This window comes from Peromyscus leucopus, chromosome 1, assembly GCF_004664715.2.
Source record: "Peromyscus leucopus breed LL Stock chromosome 1, UCI_PerLeu_2.1, whole genome shotgun sequence".
Lineage (NCBI taxonomy): Eukaryota > Metazoa > Chordata > Mammalia > Rodentia > Cricetidae > Peromyscus > Peromyscus leucopus.
This window is the reverse complement of record NC_051063.1, coordinates 66239435-66257346: the sequence shown is the minus strand read 5'-3', so window position 1 is coordinate 66257346 and position 17912 is coordinate 66239435. Positions and strand designations below refer to the sequence as shown.

General features: G+C 47.0%; 1 protein-coding gene across 1 annotated transcript in view; it reads right to left on the bottom strand.

Moving 5' to 3' along the window:
• Positions 1-17912, bottom strand: part of Tcerg1l (transcription elongation regulator 1 like) — a 193820-nt gene that overhangs the window by 65959 nt on the left and 109949 nt on the right. The window contains exons 5-6 of the mRNA XM_028869221.2: positions 6507-6601; positions 2635-2723 (exon numbers count right to left, since the gene is read on the bottom strand). Of these exons, the coding sequence (XP_028725054.1) occupies positions 2635-2723; positions 6507-6601 (184 nt within the window). The remainder of the gene's footprint in view (positions 1-2634; positions 2724-6506; positions 6602-17912) is intronic.

Here is a 17912-nt window from a genome sequence, read left to right as displayed (position 1 = left end):
CACAACATCCTTAGCTAAAGGGCCACTTTATAAGGCAAGGTACTCTAGCTTAAGCAGAGCTGAAGTTAGGAACACACAAAGCAAAAGATGCAAGGGAGATAGCACCACCCTCCTCACCCTCTGTAATACTGCACAGGTGCCAGTGGAGAGGTCTAATTCTGATTGGTCCATGGAATGGAGCCCCTCCATCCATGTATAGGCATCTAGGGATTTTTTCCTAGAGTATGGTACCCTGTGCACTGCTCAGATGGGCTCTGTTGCATAGTCCCCACTACAATCAGCTTGTCAGTCAGAGAGGAGAGGGCCAGGAGCTGCCCTCCACCAGCCTAAGGCAGCAGGGCAGCAGGAACTTTGTGTGTCCAGTGGGGCCTCTGTGGCTCTGTCCCTCCTTTCAGGCCTGGACCCTCTCCAGCTGCAGCTTGGTCTCACAACCTTGCTCCTACTCACCTCAGCTAACCAGATGAAGGGCTTCCTCTCAACTGGCACCACACCCTTGTTCATCCCACCTTCTAGAAGAATCCTGGACTTGGTGGCTCCACTCTCAGAAACCAACAATAGTTTCATGTGATCCTGTTCCTGGGATAGAATGTTTTATTCCAATGAGCCAACCCCCCCCCCCCACTCTGTGATTCCCAAACACCTGCTGTAGCAAGAAGGGTTTCATTTATATCATGATCATGTGATAGTCAAGGGACTCCTGATACCCAAGGCAAGAAGGCTCACATTCTGACTTAATTCGGAGGCCAAAAATCCTCATGCAGGGAGTGGAAGAGTTACCACCTATGAGCCTTGCTGACCATCAACCTGTCCCATTTCCTATTCTTCACTGCATCACTGTATCAGACAAAAGCAAGCCACAGGATTTTGTTAAAAGATTCTACTATTCAAGGTCACATCTAGAGGTACAGTCTCCCAAGGGCAGTTCCATGGATGCCAAGGCATGAGGTGTGATCAATGGGTATTTCTACACGTAGTTTTTCCCTCTAGATCCTGGCACAGAACTGCTGAGGTTCCTGAGACCTAATGAGTGACAGGAGCATACCTTGCTCCTCTGACCACACCTGAGTTCTTGTTAGAATGTTCAGGATGTGGACTGTCTCCATAGACTAGGCTATCCCACTATGAGCGCTTGCAACTCCACCATAACCTCCCAGGGAAGTAGGACTGAGTTTAATCACTTGGCCAAAGACCTACCTGAATATGTCTCCATAGGGACACTGCCATTGAAATAGAACAGCAAGCTGGGCATCTTCTGGGCATGAAAATATGTTCAGTTGCCAGGTGCCCAAAAAAGGCATAGAAGCACTAGGCTCCGTCCCAACCCAGGGCCTTGTGATTCTCTTCTATCTCACAGCTCCTGAGTCATATCCTTTATAATAAAACTGCAATCATAGCTAATCACAGTTAAGCACTTTCCTGAGTCCTGTGAGTCACTCTAGAGAATTATCACCAAAATTGAGGGGAGGCAGTGGGAGGCCCTGGATTTGTAGTCAGCTAGACAGAGTGTGGGTAGCCTGCTGAGGCCACCCGCTGACTAGCATCTTCATGAAATAGTCTCCTGGGACTGAGCCTTTAGCCCAGAGAGCTGATGTCACCTTGTAATCTAGTATCTGGAGTCAGAATTGAACAATAGACTCAGAGAGCCCTGGGGTCCATGGGCTTAAGGAAGCAGCACCCAGTCACTCCCAGGGACATCGCAGAATGTGGTGAACAAGAGGTCACTAATGCTACAACATGGGCACTACCCTACACAGGAAAAAGGGATACCCTTTCTCTTAAGTAGAATAGATAGCCAGCACACAGCTACAAGGTTCAATAAGCCCTGCACAGTAGACGTGAGGACCTGAGACAATGAGCAAGTCACTCTTCCTGATACATGCCATTGCTGTTCTTAGAGAATGTTGTACCCTGATGGCCCCATTGCAGCTCCCAGAGGGCATATTACCCTGATACCTCCCCCCACTGCAGCCCCCAAAGGGCGCATTACCCCAATACCCCCATTGCTGTCCCTGGAGGGCACATTATCCTAATGCCATCATTGCTATTTCTCTTAGTTGGATTTAGCATTTCCTCCCAGCTGTATATTGTACTCCAATTGTCAGGTTTTAAAACTAATTTTTACTATAATAACCTTTTTATCCCAGTTCCAAATTACTCCATTAGAAAAGGGCACTTTTAAAAACCAAAGACTGTGGCTCCCTTGTGGAAGGTGTTTTGGAGTAAGGCATACTCAGAGATCAGGAATCCTCGCAGGGCAGCTGGAGAGAGCGAGACATGGCTTTAATTAACAGTTACTTCCCGATGCTCCTCCTCCAGGAGAGGGTAGAGAATTCTTAGCAGCTCATGGCACGCTACATTTACCTCGAGCCGCTGACTCTCGCTGATCTATATGCAACAATGCTGCTGTTTTAATTCATACAAATACATCAAGACAGAGAAACTCATCACTTAAGCGCCATTTTCCTTTCTACAGATGTGACAACAGCGGAGAATTATACCTGCCCTGGGGTGGAGATTTTGTTTTATTAAGCATAATACACCTAAGGAGCATGCACTTTCTCTCTGATGACATTAAGCAGACTCTGGGACACGAAGCTGTGTTTTATATAGCTCTTGGCTTTAGATGAGACTTACCAGGGGGATCCGGGCACAGGCGTGGAGGCCACAGGTCTGTTCCCTTTTGCTGCAGTCTCCTCCCCTCTTACCAGCATGGGTGGAGGCTCCTTTGAATGAAAGAGAAGGAGAGAGATGATTGTTTTAATTCTGAACACTCTCTCAGCTCCAGTAACAGAGGGGAAAGTAACCAAGTCCCTAGCAGGCTCACCTGTCTCCAGCAAGGACCACTGAGCAAAACATCAAGAGAGGAGGCTCTTGTTTGGGCAGTCACAAGAAGGCTTGAGTTGACAACGGACTACACTACATACACATGGAGAGCAACCCACAAGAGGCAGCCTCTAGGGTCCCCACTTGTCTTCTGTTCTCAGATCCAGAGACAGGGGAGTCATGAGAGTACTGCAGATCTGGGGGATGGGCAGGGGTAGAAAAACATCACTGAGCTCATTATCCAGGACTCATAGGTTGGAGTCACTGTGCCGTGAAATCCCTATGTCCAGTGACAGAGAATCCCATGCTGCAAGGTATCCTAGACACAGCCAGGGCTAACATTTGGGTCCATTATGGCAGAGGAAGTGACCAGCCTACTCTACCTAGGCTGGCCTGGAACAGCCTAGGATGGACTCAAACTTGCAGTGATCCTCTCGTCTCAACCTCTTGAATACTAGCCTTCCCTGTGTCAGTCACCACACCTGGCTCAAGCTGCCATCCTTAAGGGAGAACAGAGTCCCAGACAGGTTTGGCCACTCTGGAGGTGGGGGTATCCCCATCTTTCTGGATCAGCAGCACTTTGCTCAGACAGCACTCAAGGGGTCATTTTCCAAAGTATATGTGATCCCACTGCTCATCTGGGTTTGGAAAGTGTCACTTCCTTTGTTCTTTTTTAGAAAACAAAAGCTGTTGGTACCTCCTAGAGGAAAATGAAGATTTATTCTCTTCAGTCCAAAACAGCAGCAAGTGGGCCCTTCTCCCAGATGGAACTGGGGCAGGGGAGGCAAATATTGTTTGAAATTAAGAACTCTGGACAATCACAAGTCCAACAGGGACGCAAAGCCAAGACTCAGCATGCCATACTTAGCTGTCCTACTTAAGGCAGTCATGAAATCTCGGTTCAACAATGAGCTAAAGCCTAATTCCCACCATGAAAGAGAAACATCAGGAGAGGAGGCCCTTCAAAAGTAAACAAGCATTAATACAACTATGCCATCGTTCTAGGAAAGGAAACAATTCAGAAAGCATAAATTCTAGGGATAAGGACCTTTCTAGACCTCTGTCACCCACCCCAGCCCACCCTCAGCAGTTTGAATGGCTCCAATATCAAACTCAGACCACAACAAATATGATGGCCTTTCTTTCTATCCAGTAATTCAGGTGAGATTAAAGGGCAGGTAGGTTGTTTCAAAAATGACAACCTGTTCTCAGCTGAGGGTTGCAAAACTGAGTATCACTTTGATGCTTTAGAGCCATGGTTTTACCAGCAACAATGCCAGTGAGTTTTAAGGCATGTACAGAAAAATATGACTGACCACCTGCCCAACCAAATCTACATGAAGTGAGTAGTCATCCCAGTGGCAGAAACCCCCAACACGAGGTCAGTGTGAGAGGGACAGTGGTGGCGCTGATGCCTGACACCGGGGACCAAAGCCCAGGACAATGCTTTTTTTGTTTTCCTTGTCACTCTTCTGGGTATGGAGAAAGGGATGCACTAAGTTACGGACACCCTAGGCATGACTTTCTTATGTAGTGAGAAAGGACTCTGAGTTACTATAAGAGCCAAGAGCAGTGGTTCTCAACCTTCCTGATGCTGTGACCCTTTAATACAGTTCCTCATGGTGTGGTGACCCCCAACCATAAAATTACTTCATTGCCACTTCATAACTGTAATTTTGCTACTGTGATGAATATAATGTAAATATCTGATATACACGATTTCTGCTATGTGACACACACACCCCAGGAGTCATGACGTACAAGTTGAGAACCACTGGCCAAAGAGGGTTAAACCTGGAACTGGAGTAATGACTGAGAGGTTCAGACTACACACTTTTCTCGAAGAAGACCTGAATTTTGTTCCAAGTGCTCACGTTGGGCCTTTCACAACAACCTGCAACTCCAGCTCCAGAGAATCTGATATCCTCTTCTGGCCTCCTTAGGCACCCACAATCATGTGCACATATTCACACACAGACACATCATTTAAATTTTTTAAAAGAGGGAGAAATTCCGAAGAGGTAAATCTGCCGAGTGGAGCTCTTTGGTAAAATCCTTAATAATAAAACAAAGCTGCTCCATGTTGACTGTGTTATAAAAAGGACCGGCCAGTCCCTCCCACCAGGGAAGGACAACAAACCTGAGATAGGAGCAGAAAGCCACAGAAGCACTTGCCCTGATCTGTGTGGGGATAAATCTGGGAAGGTGACTGAAGCATTGAACCCATGATGGCAACTGTGCATGGGCATCCTGTGCCTTTCTGGTGCGCCCATATCCTCTGCTCTTTGTGGCTGATACCAGCATTTAATAAATGGTTTTTAATTTATACAGTTACCCCTTACATTCATAAGTATAAGAACAAATCTTTCATGGGATTTTTAAAAGAACTTTCTAGAAGTACAAAGTATCTTTGTTTCCTGTGAGAAAATGAGGTCAGGATAAATAATTAGCTTAACAGGGAGTATTAAGAAGCACTTGTCTTCACAAATATATATATGTATGTATGTATATATATATTAATACCAGGGTTTATATTGCTAATCCAATTAGGAAAACTGGAGGGGATTTTCATTTGGAAGTTAATTGACCAAGAGAACTCAACACAGAGGCTCTGAGTACCAAATTATTCAAGTAAGTATGGTAGAGTGTAAATTGTAATGGGACCAACTTCTAAATTTGGCAATGCTAGGATCCTCTCCTGCTAATTACCAAGATCTTCTTCATGAGGTGCATGCTGGTTATGATTTCCTGTTGGTGATAAAAATGGCTAATCATGGTGTAAAGCTCTGCCTGATGGGGAAGTAATAAAAGTGAATCAGACTGGCAGAACCCAGTAATAAAGCTAGTATTTGTGGACGGCCCCGGCAAGACTAGCTGTGTAATTAATATGTAATTCCGGTATAGATTGCTAATCACTTCTGAAAGCTCATGCACCAGAGCAGATTTTAATCTGCACCAACACACACTTGGGATTGGTGCTCACCATTCAACATTGATACTAGAAGTAGTAAAGAAGAGGTGGGTGAGCTTCAGGGTGATTATGTCCTGCGGTGAGGCTCACTGGGGAGCATGGCCAGGGAGAACAGAGCACTCCCAGTGGGCATGAGGTAGGAACACTTGAGAAAAGTAACGAGGAGAACATGTTGGAAGGTTCTGAGACAAAGAGGCTCTAGGACAGCCTGGTGAGGGCAGGTGCCTGCAATTGTTATTCTCAAGTCTAGTGGCATAGGAAAACCCCAGCTTATCCAGAAGCAGGGTTGTGTAGCCATTTGACGTGTGAAGAGAATGACCTAAAATATCAATATTTAAAGAAAAATAGCCATGCCTTGGGATTTCTTTAACCCTAAAACCCAACTCTGAACTGCATGTCAGCAGAAGCCTGCTCCTCACATGTCTTCTCTTCATTCTGAAAACAGATGCAGTGTGAACTGAACTGGAAGCCAAGCTTCTTCCCACAGGATTCCATCCATGAACTCTACTAGGTTGGGGTTCTCTGCTTGACCTTGCCTCGGGTTTACTCTCCTTTGGGATATAAAGTTGCCAAGGCTATATTCAGCTGTGGTGTAGGACAGACTGGCAAAGCCATTTCATAAATGCCTGTGAGAAACATGTGTGAGGGTGTCCCAGCCCCAGATCTTCCACCTATGGATTGTGCCTCTATAACTCCAAGGGTTGACCCTCACCTTATCCTCTTTGTCTCCCACCAGGCTTTTCCTCTCCGGGGCTCGTAGCATCAGTGCAGGGGGACGGGGTGCACGGCTGAGTTCTTTGCTTTTATCTGTAGGACCAAAACAATGCTCATTAGTATTCCATTTGTCGTGTCAGTCATAATTTGAAAAATTAAGCAAAGATAAAATGTGGCTTTGAAAATCCAAATTGATTACCAGTCTACAGGCAGACTCTGCCATCTTGCCTTCCAACTATCATCTAATGACGACGTTATCCTGATGCTGAGCCTCAGAGACATGGGTCTCTCCCCTGGACCCCTTCCTGACCCAGCCAAGGACCACCCATAGCATCTCTGTCTGTGACTCCCTGCAGCCCTCTCTTTGACCTTTCTCTGAAGATGCTGGCCAGTCTCACTCTCTTCCCCATAATCTTTTAAATGAAGAATCCAAGGAAAAATGAGCACATGGAGAGTGTCCCCAACAAAAACTACATGGTGAGTCAGCACATGGTGGGAGGTGGTAAGAATACTACTAGCAAATGGTTAGCCACTGCCATGGCTCATCCCATATGGCCCATATGCTAATCTGGATGCTATCACTTTCCCTGTGCTTCCCAATACCCGGGCAGCCAGAGCTTCCTTGGTCCATCAAACTTCATATGGCCTGAACTCAGCATAGTCTAAATCACCTTTGTTAATGCTGTGTGGCCAGACTACTTGGGTTGGAAATAGGACCCAGGCCTTCCCCCAGAAAAGACAAGGAACAACGTGTGCCACAGAACCAGCCTCAGTAACCTTTGACAGCTGGTAGCCATCATGGACACCATGGGACATCCCTGAAGGGTATGGAGAAGACCCCAAGCCAGCCACACCTCTAGCTATCCCTTGCTCATCACCAAATGGGTAAGGGGTTTTTCCATGGGCTGGAGTGCATGACATTTGAACAATAACTGCATGAGCAAAGGAGTAGAGAAAAAGACACAATCTGGCAAGCCTCAAATGAAAACCAAGTTGAAATTTGAAGTTTCTTTTTCAAACTATATCTATCCAATGGCTCAAAAAAAAAAAAAAACCATAGCAAATGCTTTCAGGAAAAGACAGCACACTGATGACTGTTTTAGCACCAAGAATAGAAAGGGAAACTAAACTAACCAACCACACACCAACCCAACAGAAAGAGAAACCACCAGAGAAGCAGCAGCAGGCTTCTCCTGGTTTGAGAACCATGACATTGGAACCCTTCCACTTCTCAAGATGGAGCCAGAGCATCTGGCATCAACCTCTATTGGGAAGGCCACAGAGGGGAAAGCAGGAGATGGCAGGAATAGCTTCCCCTATGTGTGCATGCAGCACAAATGTGCACACATGTGCAAACATGCACATGCAAAACTGGTGACCAGTGGCTTCCTCTGGGAAAACATCTGAGCCTGGAGGATGAGGCAGGCAGGGCAAGGCAGGGGAACCATCTTGGCACTTTTCACCTGCAATCTTTCTTGATCTACCACTGTGAATATCTTGTGCACTGCCAACATCATGATTACTGCCAACACTGAATCCTCTGCCACCCATTCTGTTCATGTTAGTGGAAGGGGCCATGCAGATCTGATTCCCACGCTGGATGTGAGGTGACCATCATGCTCACTGTGGGTATCTGTGCCCTGAAGGCTGTGGCTGCAGAGCCAAGCAGCTACAGGGCATCCTGAGCTGTGAGGAGGAAGACTCTCACTGAAGTATGTTCAGTTAACAACTGTACTTCACAGAGAGAGCAGCTAGCAAGCTCTGACCATGGACAGAGTAGCCCTGGGGCACAGAGGCATATTATCTGGACCAGGCAGAAACATGAATGTTACAACTCTTGGCTCCTCTTCTCCTTCTAGGAGTGGGTGTGAGCACCTAGGGGATGTCATGAATACGAGGACCCTTGTCCATCACTGTCACTCTGTAGAAGTCCTGGCTGACATTTTCCCCAGAGGACAGAGAGCTGGCACTTGCATCTGAAGGAGCAGCCATTATTGGCTCAAACTGTAGGCAAGCAAGCCAAGCATGCAACCCTGGTGTCATGGCTTCCTCATCTCATTGTATGTGCAAGACTGAGCTTTCACTACATGCCCTTCCTTTCGCACAGGAGCCAGACATGCTAACCACAGGGCTCCAGCACAACCAGTCATAGCCATAACCAAGACACATCCCTAGGCCTGGTCAAACCATCTACCCAATCATTTCAAGATCAGCCTGGAAGTGGGTAGGGTGTGACTCAGTAGAAGAGTTCTTGCCCAGCATGTGTGAGGCCTGGGGTTGGAGGCCCAGTATTGACAAAAATAGGAAGAAAGAAAGGAAGGGAGGAAGGGAATGGAGGAAGGGAGAGAGAGAGAGGAGGGAGGGAGGGAGGGAGGGAGGGAGGGAGGGAGGAAGAGGGAGAGGCAGATAGGTCCACCTTGAGAGGAGCTATCAGCTTCCCATTCTGGTGAATAATCAAATCTAAGTCAAGACACAAAATATAAAGTCAAGGAAATTGGAGAATTTCCTCACCTATGATGCCAAGCCTTGCTGCTGAGCACACTGAAATTTCTAGAGTGTATGTCTTCAAGATGGTTCCGTGGTAAAGGCTGACCTCTACAAGCACAGAATGCTATACACAGAGAATGTTACACACACACACACACACACACACACACACACACACACACACACACACACTAAATAAATAAATGTAATTTTGAAAAGACTTCTATAAGTCTAGGGTCACACTTGAAGTTCATTCATTGTCAACATGTAAAGTAGACCTGGGCACAGGTCTCTGTCCTGATTCTACACTGGGCAATTCTGCCTCCATATTTCACAGAGCAGGATGGGCAAGTCCCTGAATCACCATCCCATGGAAGAGTGAAGAAAGAACACATGGATGAAATTACCATTTGCTTTGTGACATCCCCCAGGGGCAAAAATCACATTAAAAAAATGTACACAGATGAACCTTGACATCAGCCTTGAGCCAGGCTGTCTATACTTCTCTATTCTGTTACCTGTTCTCTCCTGCCCAAAGTGCTCTAAAGAGTCAACAGAACTTTGTTGCTCTGAGGCATAAAGCAGGGGCAAGGCCATTCAGTTAATAGTAGCTGTGGTCCTTGCCTCTTCACACCTTCCAGATTCACTGTCATTGACATAGGACCTTGGATAGGACAAAGCATGATGCTTCTATGCCTTCTCTAGGCACCTGGCAACTGAACGTGTTTTCAATCCAGTAAGATCCCCAGCTTGCTGTCCGAAAGTGGAGGTCTCACTATGGAGACATGGTTGATTAGGTCATTGGCCAAGCTCTTGAACTGAGACCTACCTACTTGAGCGGTCAAGGTGGGGTTGCAAGCTCCTACAGTAGTATATCATGATCTCTAGAGACCAGTCCTCATCCTAAACATCACTAGCAAGACTCCGGTGTGGTCAGAGGGGCAAAGCCCATCCCTGTTATTCTTTGCACCTTATAAAAGGCTCCAGCTCTGGGTCCAGCCTAGGTACCCAGGGTATAGGAGAGCCAAGTTTGTTCAGAGGCTTATGGACAGATCCAGACTCTTAGTTTGCCTCGTCTGCACTCTAAGAAAGGGGATGGGCAACGGTTTGGACTGAGGTATATGCGGGTGTGAATAGCCAGAGCAGGAGGTCTAGGCTGGCCAGAGATACATGGACCTGTGTCCAGGGGACTTTAATGACAGAACTGCAGAGAAGTGCAGAGATGGAGCAGCCACTGGTAGCTCTTGTGAAAAAGAAAGGGTGTTCCACAAACTCCTCCCAGGGCTGGCCAGGCAGGGCCTAGAGACCCCTGTCCTTCTACCTTTCACACAACCCTCATCTGCAGAATGAGGAAGAAGGAGCACACATAAGCTGAACTGACTCCTTGCTCACAGCGCCCAGCCCAAAGCAGGCCCAGGTATGGGAAAAGAAAATCAAAACTTCAGGGGAAGTTGGAGGTTCTGATTACTGTTACGGACTTCACACATTTAATTACTGGACTGAGCCTTGTTTTGTGACCGTAAGTGAGTGGATGGGATTTTACTACCCAAGAATGAGCCACAAGCCATTTGGTTTGGACTTTATCCAAAATGTCATAAAGAGCAAGCTGTACAGAACAAGACAGGGCGGACTTTGCAAGGAAGGAGCAAGGCTGGGTTTGCCTCTACAGTTCATGCTCTATAGTTACAACACAGTGACCATGGAAAAAGGCATGCACACATCTTCTGAGGATATATAGATTAATACCCATGGTTAATCAAGTCAGTGGAGTGGCAGCAAGGCCAGGTGTCTGTAATGCTATTCTTGAACAAAGGAAGCATGGCTTATGTTTATCCCTCCATTATCTTAAGAAGGTATACTGAAGTCTTTATTTAACTGGAAACAGTTGATCTTTGGAAAGATCAGATTTTAAAGGCTAGCCTTTGAGATTCATGGGTTCATATTGGTCCTCTTGAGTGCGTCTTGGAGAAAATATTTTTGATGATCATTTTAAAACCCTTCATGGCAGACATATATCCCCTGAACACCTGTGACAAATGTCTGCACCTTGCCCTATGTGGTTGCCTTAATAGCCAACTCTTTTTAACAGCCATTGATTTTGCAGCCCCTGTGGAGGTACGTGGGAGAAGCTCCTCGAGCCCCCAGACATAATTGGGTCTGGGCTTCAGCCATTCCACTGTGGAAGTGCCTACTCTACAGCCCTCTGTGGGCCACTTCCAGGGTCCACTCTGACATGCTTAAGTACTCTTTGCTTTGGGCCTCTCCACAGACTCCGATGATGCCATCGTAAAGGACTCCCTGAAGTGGCAGAGAGAACTGCTTTATGGAGCAAAATCAACAAGTTGTAAGACTTCAGGCCCCCATGTACCTGGGGGAGTGCAGGATACATTTCCACCTAGGAGCAAGGCATGATGGTAATGCCTTCCCTGCAATCCGTCTATTGATCAAGCCCAGCATTGATTTGAAGGCCCCCCAGTGGCTTCCACTTTGATTTTTCTCCTTGGCAATATTGAGGCCTGGGAGAAATAGCATGGATGACAGGGTAGTCTGGGAGGACAGGGGCCAGAGCTGTGGAAGTCACAGGAACTGGCAGGTGTTGGCTTACTGTTCACAGGATTTCTGCACAGTGCTCCTTTGTTGGTGAAGAAAGGTGAGAGAAGAGATATTATCTGACGGGGCTTCCCAAGAGCAGTACCAGCTGGCTGGTGAACAGAGAGTTCCTCAGAACCCTTGGAGGTGCAGGCAAAATCAAAGCTGGAGTCCAGGAGCCAGTGGCATGGCAGTAGGGGACAGAACTGTCCCAATGCACAGCTCCAGGAGCAGGACAAGGAGTTTAACCACCTGACTGGGGAGCCCATCCCAGGATGCATAGGCCAAGCAGAAGCTCTGCCAGGAAGGGTTTGATCACAATGATAGCCACACTAGCACTGTCCTCAGAGACCTCCTCCCTGGAAGGGAATACCTTCCACTCTGTGAAGTCACTGCCAAGCTCTGCTCAAGCCTGACAGCCAGCTAGAGGACACTCGAGTGCTCCTGGTGTCCATCTGAGAGATGATCCCGCAGCTCCTGGCTCTCCAGCTTGGCTCACCAAGTTCCATAATACCAAAGATCATTTTCATGGCAATGTAAATCACTTCTGAGTCCTCCTAAATTTTTCACAGGTTGTGATTCCAGAGTTGACAAGTGACAGAGAGAATTGATTTTTCCACCCATTTTTATTTTCTTGGAATTTCCTATGCCAATGAGGTGGTAAAACATTCAGACAGAAGGGCCGGGCTGAGCTTCCTCAAGGTGTGGGGATCCTGGACTGTAAGGCCATCCCGGCCCTGAAGGGTGACCCACCCTGTAACAGACACCAGTTTCTCTGTTCCTCCATTGCTCCACTTGACTTTAGGGGAATCCTAGGTCACCACTGGACAGGATAGCCTGTGAGGTAATGGGCCCGTTTCCTTAGAGCATTCCAGAACCTGAAACAACCTGGCTGCCTGATGCAGGTAGACCACATGAGGCTATGGATACAGGAGCATTACCCATCACAGTGCCAGCAATATGAAGGAGACTGTAACACAGCTGTCCTGTGGGACAGCAGGAAGAGAGGGGTGCCTGAGACACACTTAGGCTCTTTGATGATGCTGTATATGGCAAGTATGTTTCAGTATCCATCAAAGTACTGGACAATGTTACTAGTCCCCCAGAAAACTGTTCCCAGGCCACCAGGGCACTGTAGCCACCCACCCCAGATGCAGTCTGTGAGCTGCTATGCCCAGAGGAAGTGGACAGCATGTACATTCTGGATCCAGACAGTGATGGCAGAGCCAGCTTCTAACCCACATCTTTGGCCTCCATGAGCACGTGTTCAGAGGTGAATTAATGGGCAGTGGGTGACCCTGCACAATGTCAAGAGTAACAAGGTTCTAATCTCCACCCTACAGCTGAGATTTTAAAGGTAGGAACATTAAGTTAGACCACTCCTGTAAGAAAGCACACATCTTGTAAGCGCTCTGGGGTCAGCACATGGCAGTATGGGGACCTGGCCACAGGCTTGGAGCAGGGAAGAGGATGAACAAATGGGCTGAGGATGGAGAAGATGCAGAAGCACAGGTCAGGGTAGGAGGGGGCAGGAAGAGAGAGGTTCGTGTGACCTTGAAAAACACAGCGGTTTCCCCCAAAAGTTTGAGTCCATTTCAGTGTCAAGCTAGGTTATTCAAGCAACACCCACCACTCAAGACAACGCGGGCTCACAGCTGGCGGGAGGAGAGCAGAGATTCATGCCCCTGTCTGTAGGAAGAGGCTGCGCTGCACTCCGGGAAGCTGTGCTCTGGGGATCTTGGGATCATTACAGTTGTACCTTAGGACTTGGGCTAGTACAAGTGGGTCAAATTCTCCAGCTCTCTAAGATGCTGATGCTGTGCACAGGCAATGTACCCACAGGGGCACACAAAGGATACATATGTATGCACACACATCCACAGACATACAGGCACAAGCATAGAGACACACGTGTGCACACACAGAGCTTCATATGCAGAAACATGTACACATGTTATACACACAGAAATGAGTACAGATACACAGGTACACAGATACATGTGCACACACAGGTATACACACATACACACACATGTACATATATACAGATATGTGTGTACACATATACACTCACAGACACAATTGTTAGGTTTTTAGCATCATGGGTGAATGTGATATCCCTTTTCCTGTTAGGATCCACACCAGGGCAACATAGTCCTCCAGCGCCCCCGCTCTGACTTAAGGTCAGTTCCTACTTATTTTTCATGTGTAGATGTGTCCCCAGACTGGTGACCATTTTTATTTTTAATCTTTCAGTCTCTACATTCTTAGATAGTTAGGAAGTTTCTCCTTTCCTTTTGGCTCCAGCGTGTTTTCAAACTTCCTGTGTCTTTCCAGGACCTGTAACATCAGCTGCTTCACAAGGGCCACAGATCACTAGAGGGTGTTTACTTGGGTGCCTGAAGGGTGAGCCCCACAGCTCAAACTCTGAGCCCTCCATGAGATTCCAGCACAAGAGACTCCGAGGCCCAAGGGGATGGGGTCTCCTCAGGGTGATGGAGGGGGCTCACAACCTGTGGCAGGTGCTATGACCTTTTACATCTGCAGGCTACATGCTTACTGTGGAAAGATGGTATGTCTAAAGCAGGATGATGGCACAGTTGAAATTCGCAGGAGATAAGCACACCACGAGGGCCCACCACACAGCACCACACTGCCATCTCCCAGAACGCCGCCAACCTTTCTCCCAGCATGCTTTCTCCCTCTCTCCTAAGCAAACCACTATGCATTCTCCCAGACCAGCACATCAACTCCTGTTCCCACAGCACTCTACTGTCCTCTCCTCTGAGCGTCCCCAAGTCTGCTGATCCTCCAGCTATCTGAAAACCACTCAGAGCCAGGCGTGAGATGCCTGCAATGCCACTTATCAGAGCCCAGCTAGGGAGAACAAGAGGCATTCGAGTAAGAATTTATGCCACCTTTTTCTAAACCCATCTCAAGGGCCCCTGGGATCCTCGGGCCCCATCAGAGGTATTCATCACATCACAAATGCTCTGGGGAGGCAGAGCCTCGCTTGCTACTTCTTGCCTTCATTAAGTCAAATCAGAGTCAACAGATGGGACGATGGCACTACACTCCAGAGAGCCACAGTTAACCATGTCACAAGCAAACAAAGCAACAGCAGTAGTTCTGTGGTACCTACTTCACGGACATGAGTGTGTGCCAGCTCGTACACACCCACAAGAATGCTGCACCTGGGTGTTGCTATCCCCAAGATTCTCACGTGTATGGCTTTGCCTCTCTCCATCACAGGCAAAGCAGAGGGTCACACTGAGGGCCATGAGAGCTGAAACTGTGAGCCAGGTACCGCCAGAGCATGAGACTTCATATACTATATGTTATATAGTATATTTAAAATATAAGAAAATATAAACAAGCTTTATTGCTATATTGAAGACTTTTATTTTTTTGAGATTATAAAGTAAATATATCATTTTCCTTTCCCTTTCCTCCCTCCAAACATGGCCTCTTTTTCATTAATACGTTGTCATATGCGAGCGCGCGCGCGCACACACACACACACACACACACACACACACACACACACACACACACTCCTAAATGCACCTAAGAATTGCTGAGCGTGGGAGTACTATCTCCAGGGAGGAACACACCAATGGGGTGTCTGGTACCAAACAGCTACCCCCTGAAAATGCTGAAGACTCCTGTCCACTGCCCACTGTGCATTTACAGAAGAGATGACTTTTGAAGAGGGGTTGGTGCCAGCCTAAGGTGCATTTGGACAAGGTTAAAACTAAGTGTGGCTGTCCTAACATTCAAATACTGGCATTCATCACTTCATATTTTAGAACTTCCTCAAAGCACCTTTTTATATAACCTTCAGTTAAATATAGAAGAGAAAGCATGATTAAATATATTCATTTTCTAAATTGCATCATTAAATTTTATCAAATAGGAACATTTTGTAAAAATAGGATTCAATATTAAAGCAATCGTAACACAAGAGAGAGATTTGTTACAGCTGCATCTCTAGAATGGGGTAATTATAACCACAGAGTGGATCCCAGTTTAAGCTACACCATTACCTCCGAGGATGACAGTGTTGCTGGGTATCTGAGGTGTATGCTGTATTCTGAGACACCCCCTTGTCACTCTATTCTTGTGATCTGAGAGCTTTGTACCTCAGGCTGGGAAAGGTGTGTTCTCCTGCACTGGACCTGAGCTCATAACCCTGGGGCCATGGGATCTTCAACTGTCTGGTCACCATGGAGGAAGAGGGAGAGAGCTGCAGCTGGATCAGATGAGAGATGCCTGTCTCTGTCTTCCTGATTTGAGAAGTCACAACAGGCTGGGACAGTAGCTACCATTTACAGAGAAAGACATGGGCTTCCACTCACAGGCTCCAGGTTGAAGTTGGACAGGCCAAGTTGTCAAAGACCAACTCAGTCACTCAGCACCCATGAAGGATGATTGCTTTTCTTCTCTGAGTTTTCATTTTTTCCTACCACAAAACAGAATGATGGCGGCTCTAGACAAAGATGCTAAGTCCGCAGTGCCATATGATACACGACATGGTGGATATTTCTTGATACAGGGTACCAGTGCCTATTAGACCAAAAAATCCACTTGAGCTAGTCTTATGTACCCCAAGGCCAGCATCTTTTATGGCTTGGTTTCTCCTGGGGGCCTCATACTGGAAGGACTTCAATAAGTTGATAAAGTAGAAGATGCAAATACCTAAACAATTCAGACATAAATCAGGATTTATGATTAATTCATCCTAGGGCACTGTATTTGCATGATTTAAATGAACAGATACTTAGGCAGGCTGAGCACAATGCACAAGAGCACTTACTGTGCTGGCAGCCCCATGTGATGGAATCAAAAGGTGATTTCGGAAGAACACTGGGCTCTCTGTGCAAGTTCAGTGAGCAGCTTTTGATTTACAGGCCTGCGGCTTCAGCATGTGCCTGCCGCTCTCCTCCAGAGAGCTCAGATTGAGTCAGCGCTGACTTCTGCATGCAGGACTAATCTACATGGAAATGCAATCCTCACCTAACTGATTTATTCTCACATTTAGATGTAATAAAATTAATAGTGCAGTTCTCAGCTCAGCTGATGAAATTAACTCAGACTTTCTTAACCAACTTCTTCAGTTATTTTCTCTATTTTCAAAAGGCAAGCTATCCCAGTCGTTTGATACAAATGGCTTTAATTAGCTTAAGGCAAACATAACCTTTAAAGAATGCAGGCTTGGGATCGTGGGTCCTGCACTGAAGGATGGGAACGGTTCTGTGCACACAGATTTCATTTGTCACATCGAGCCATGCCATCTGATTTGGGCTGGCACCAATGCAGACCAACCACCCATCACTTGGAAGAACACTCTGCCAAAGCATCAAGAAGCCACTCTGTCATGAAAGCCAAGCAAAGTGCATTTGTATGACAAGGACAATACTTTTCAGAGGATGGGAAGAAAGAGGCCCAAAGTGACTGTGTCCTAACACCATGAGCCACAGCAGGGACTTGATCGTCTTAGAGGCTGTAGACATTTTCCAAGGAACTTGCAACTTTAATGCCTATTTCATTTAGTGATACTAAAATTTTAAAGTGATCGATCCTAACTTACTATAAGGCATCTGGTAAAACAAGACCCTCTTGTTTGGAAAACACAGCATTTCTCCAGGGTCTATTTCTCCAATATTCCATTGCAATGCACCCCAGGGATTCCTCACCCCCTGTCGAACTAGAATCAGGATTTCTGCTGCACAAACACACACTTGTGTTTGCAAACCTGTCCTTGGGCTTCCACTGCCCTTCGCTGGCTCTCCCTGCCCTCTGCAGGGCAGAAGCCAATCCCATTCTTTCCTCACCAGATCTTACTCTCAGGAATTCATCCCTGCCCACAGCCCTTCCCCCATGAGATTTCATGATCCTGTTTCTCTAGAGTGACACTGTCCCCATCTCTGCCACTTATATCCTCCCCTCCCAGTTCTTCAATATTAGCTGGGGACCTGACCTCCCTAGGTCTCTGGACCACATGGAGGACAGTATGTTGACTACAGAGCAGATTAAAATTGTTGACTACTGTGTGTTCTTTTTCAGAAGACGGAAACCTTGACCTCAACATTTCTTTCCACAATTCTGCTTTACGAGTGAGGCTCAGTCACCCTCCTTGAACTGGCTATGTCCCCATCACTCCTATATCAAGTGACAGGAAGAGCGAACTGTCCCTGTGACCCACCACACTGCTCCTTTGTGCCTCCATGGCTCAGATTCTGGCGACTTAATTCCCTTTCTGCCTGGCAAAGCCCTCCTCTTCCCAACAGAGAGTCCCACTCTCACACCCCCTCAAAGCCTGCCATCC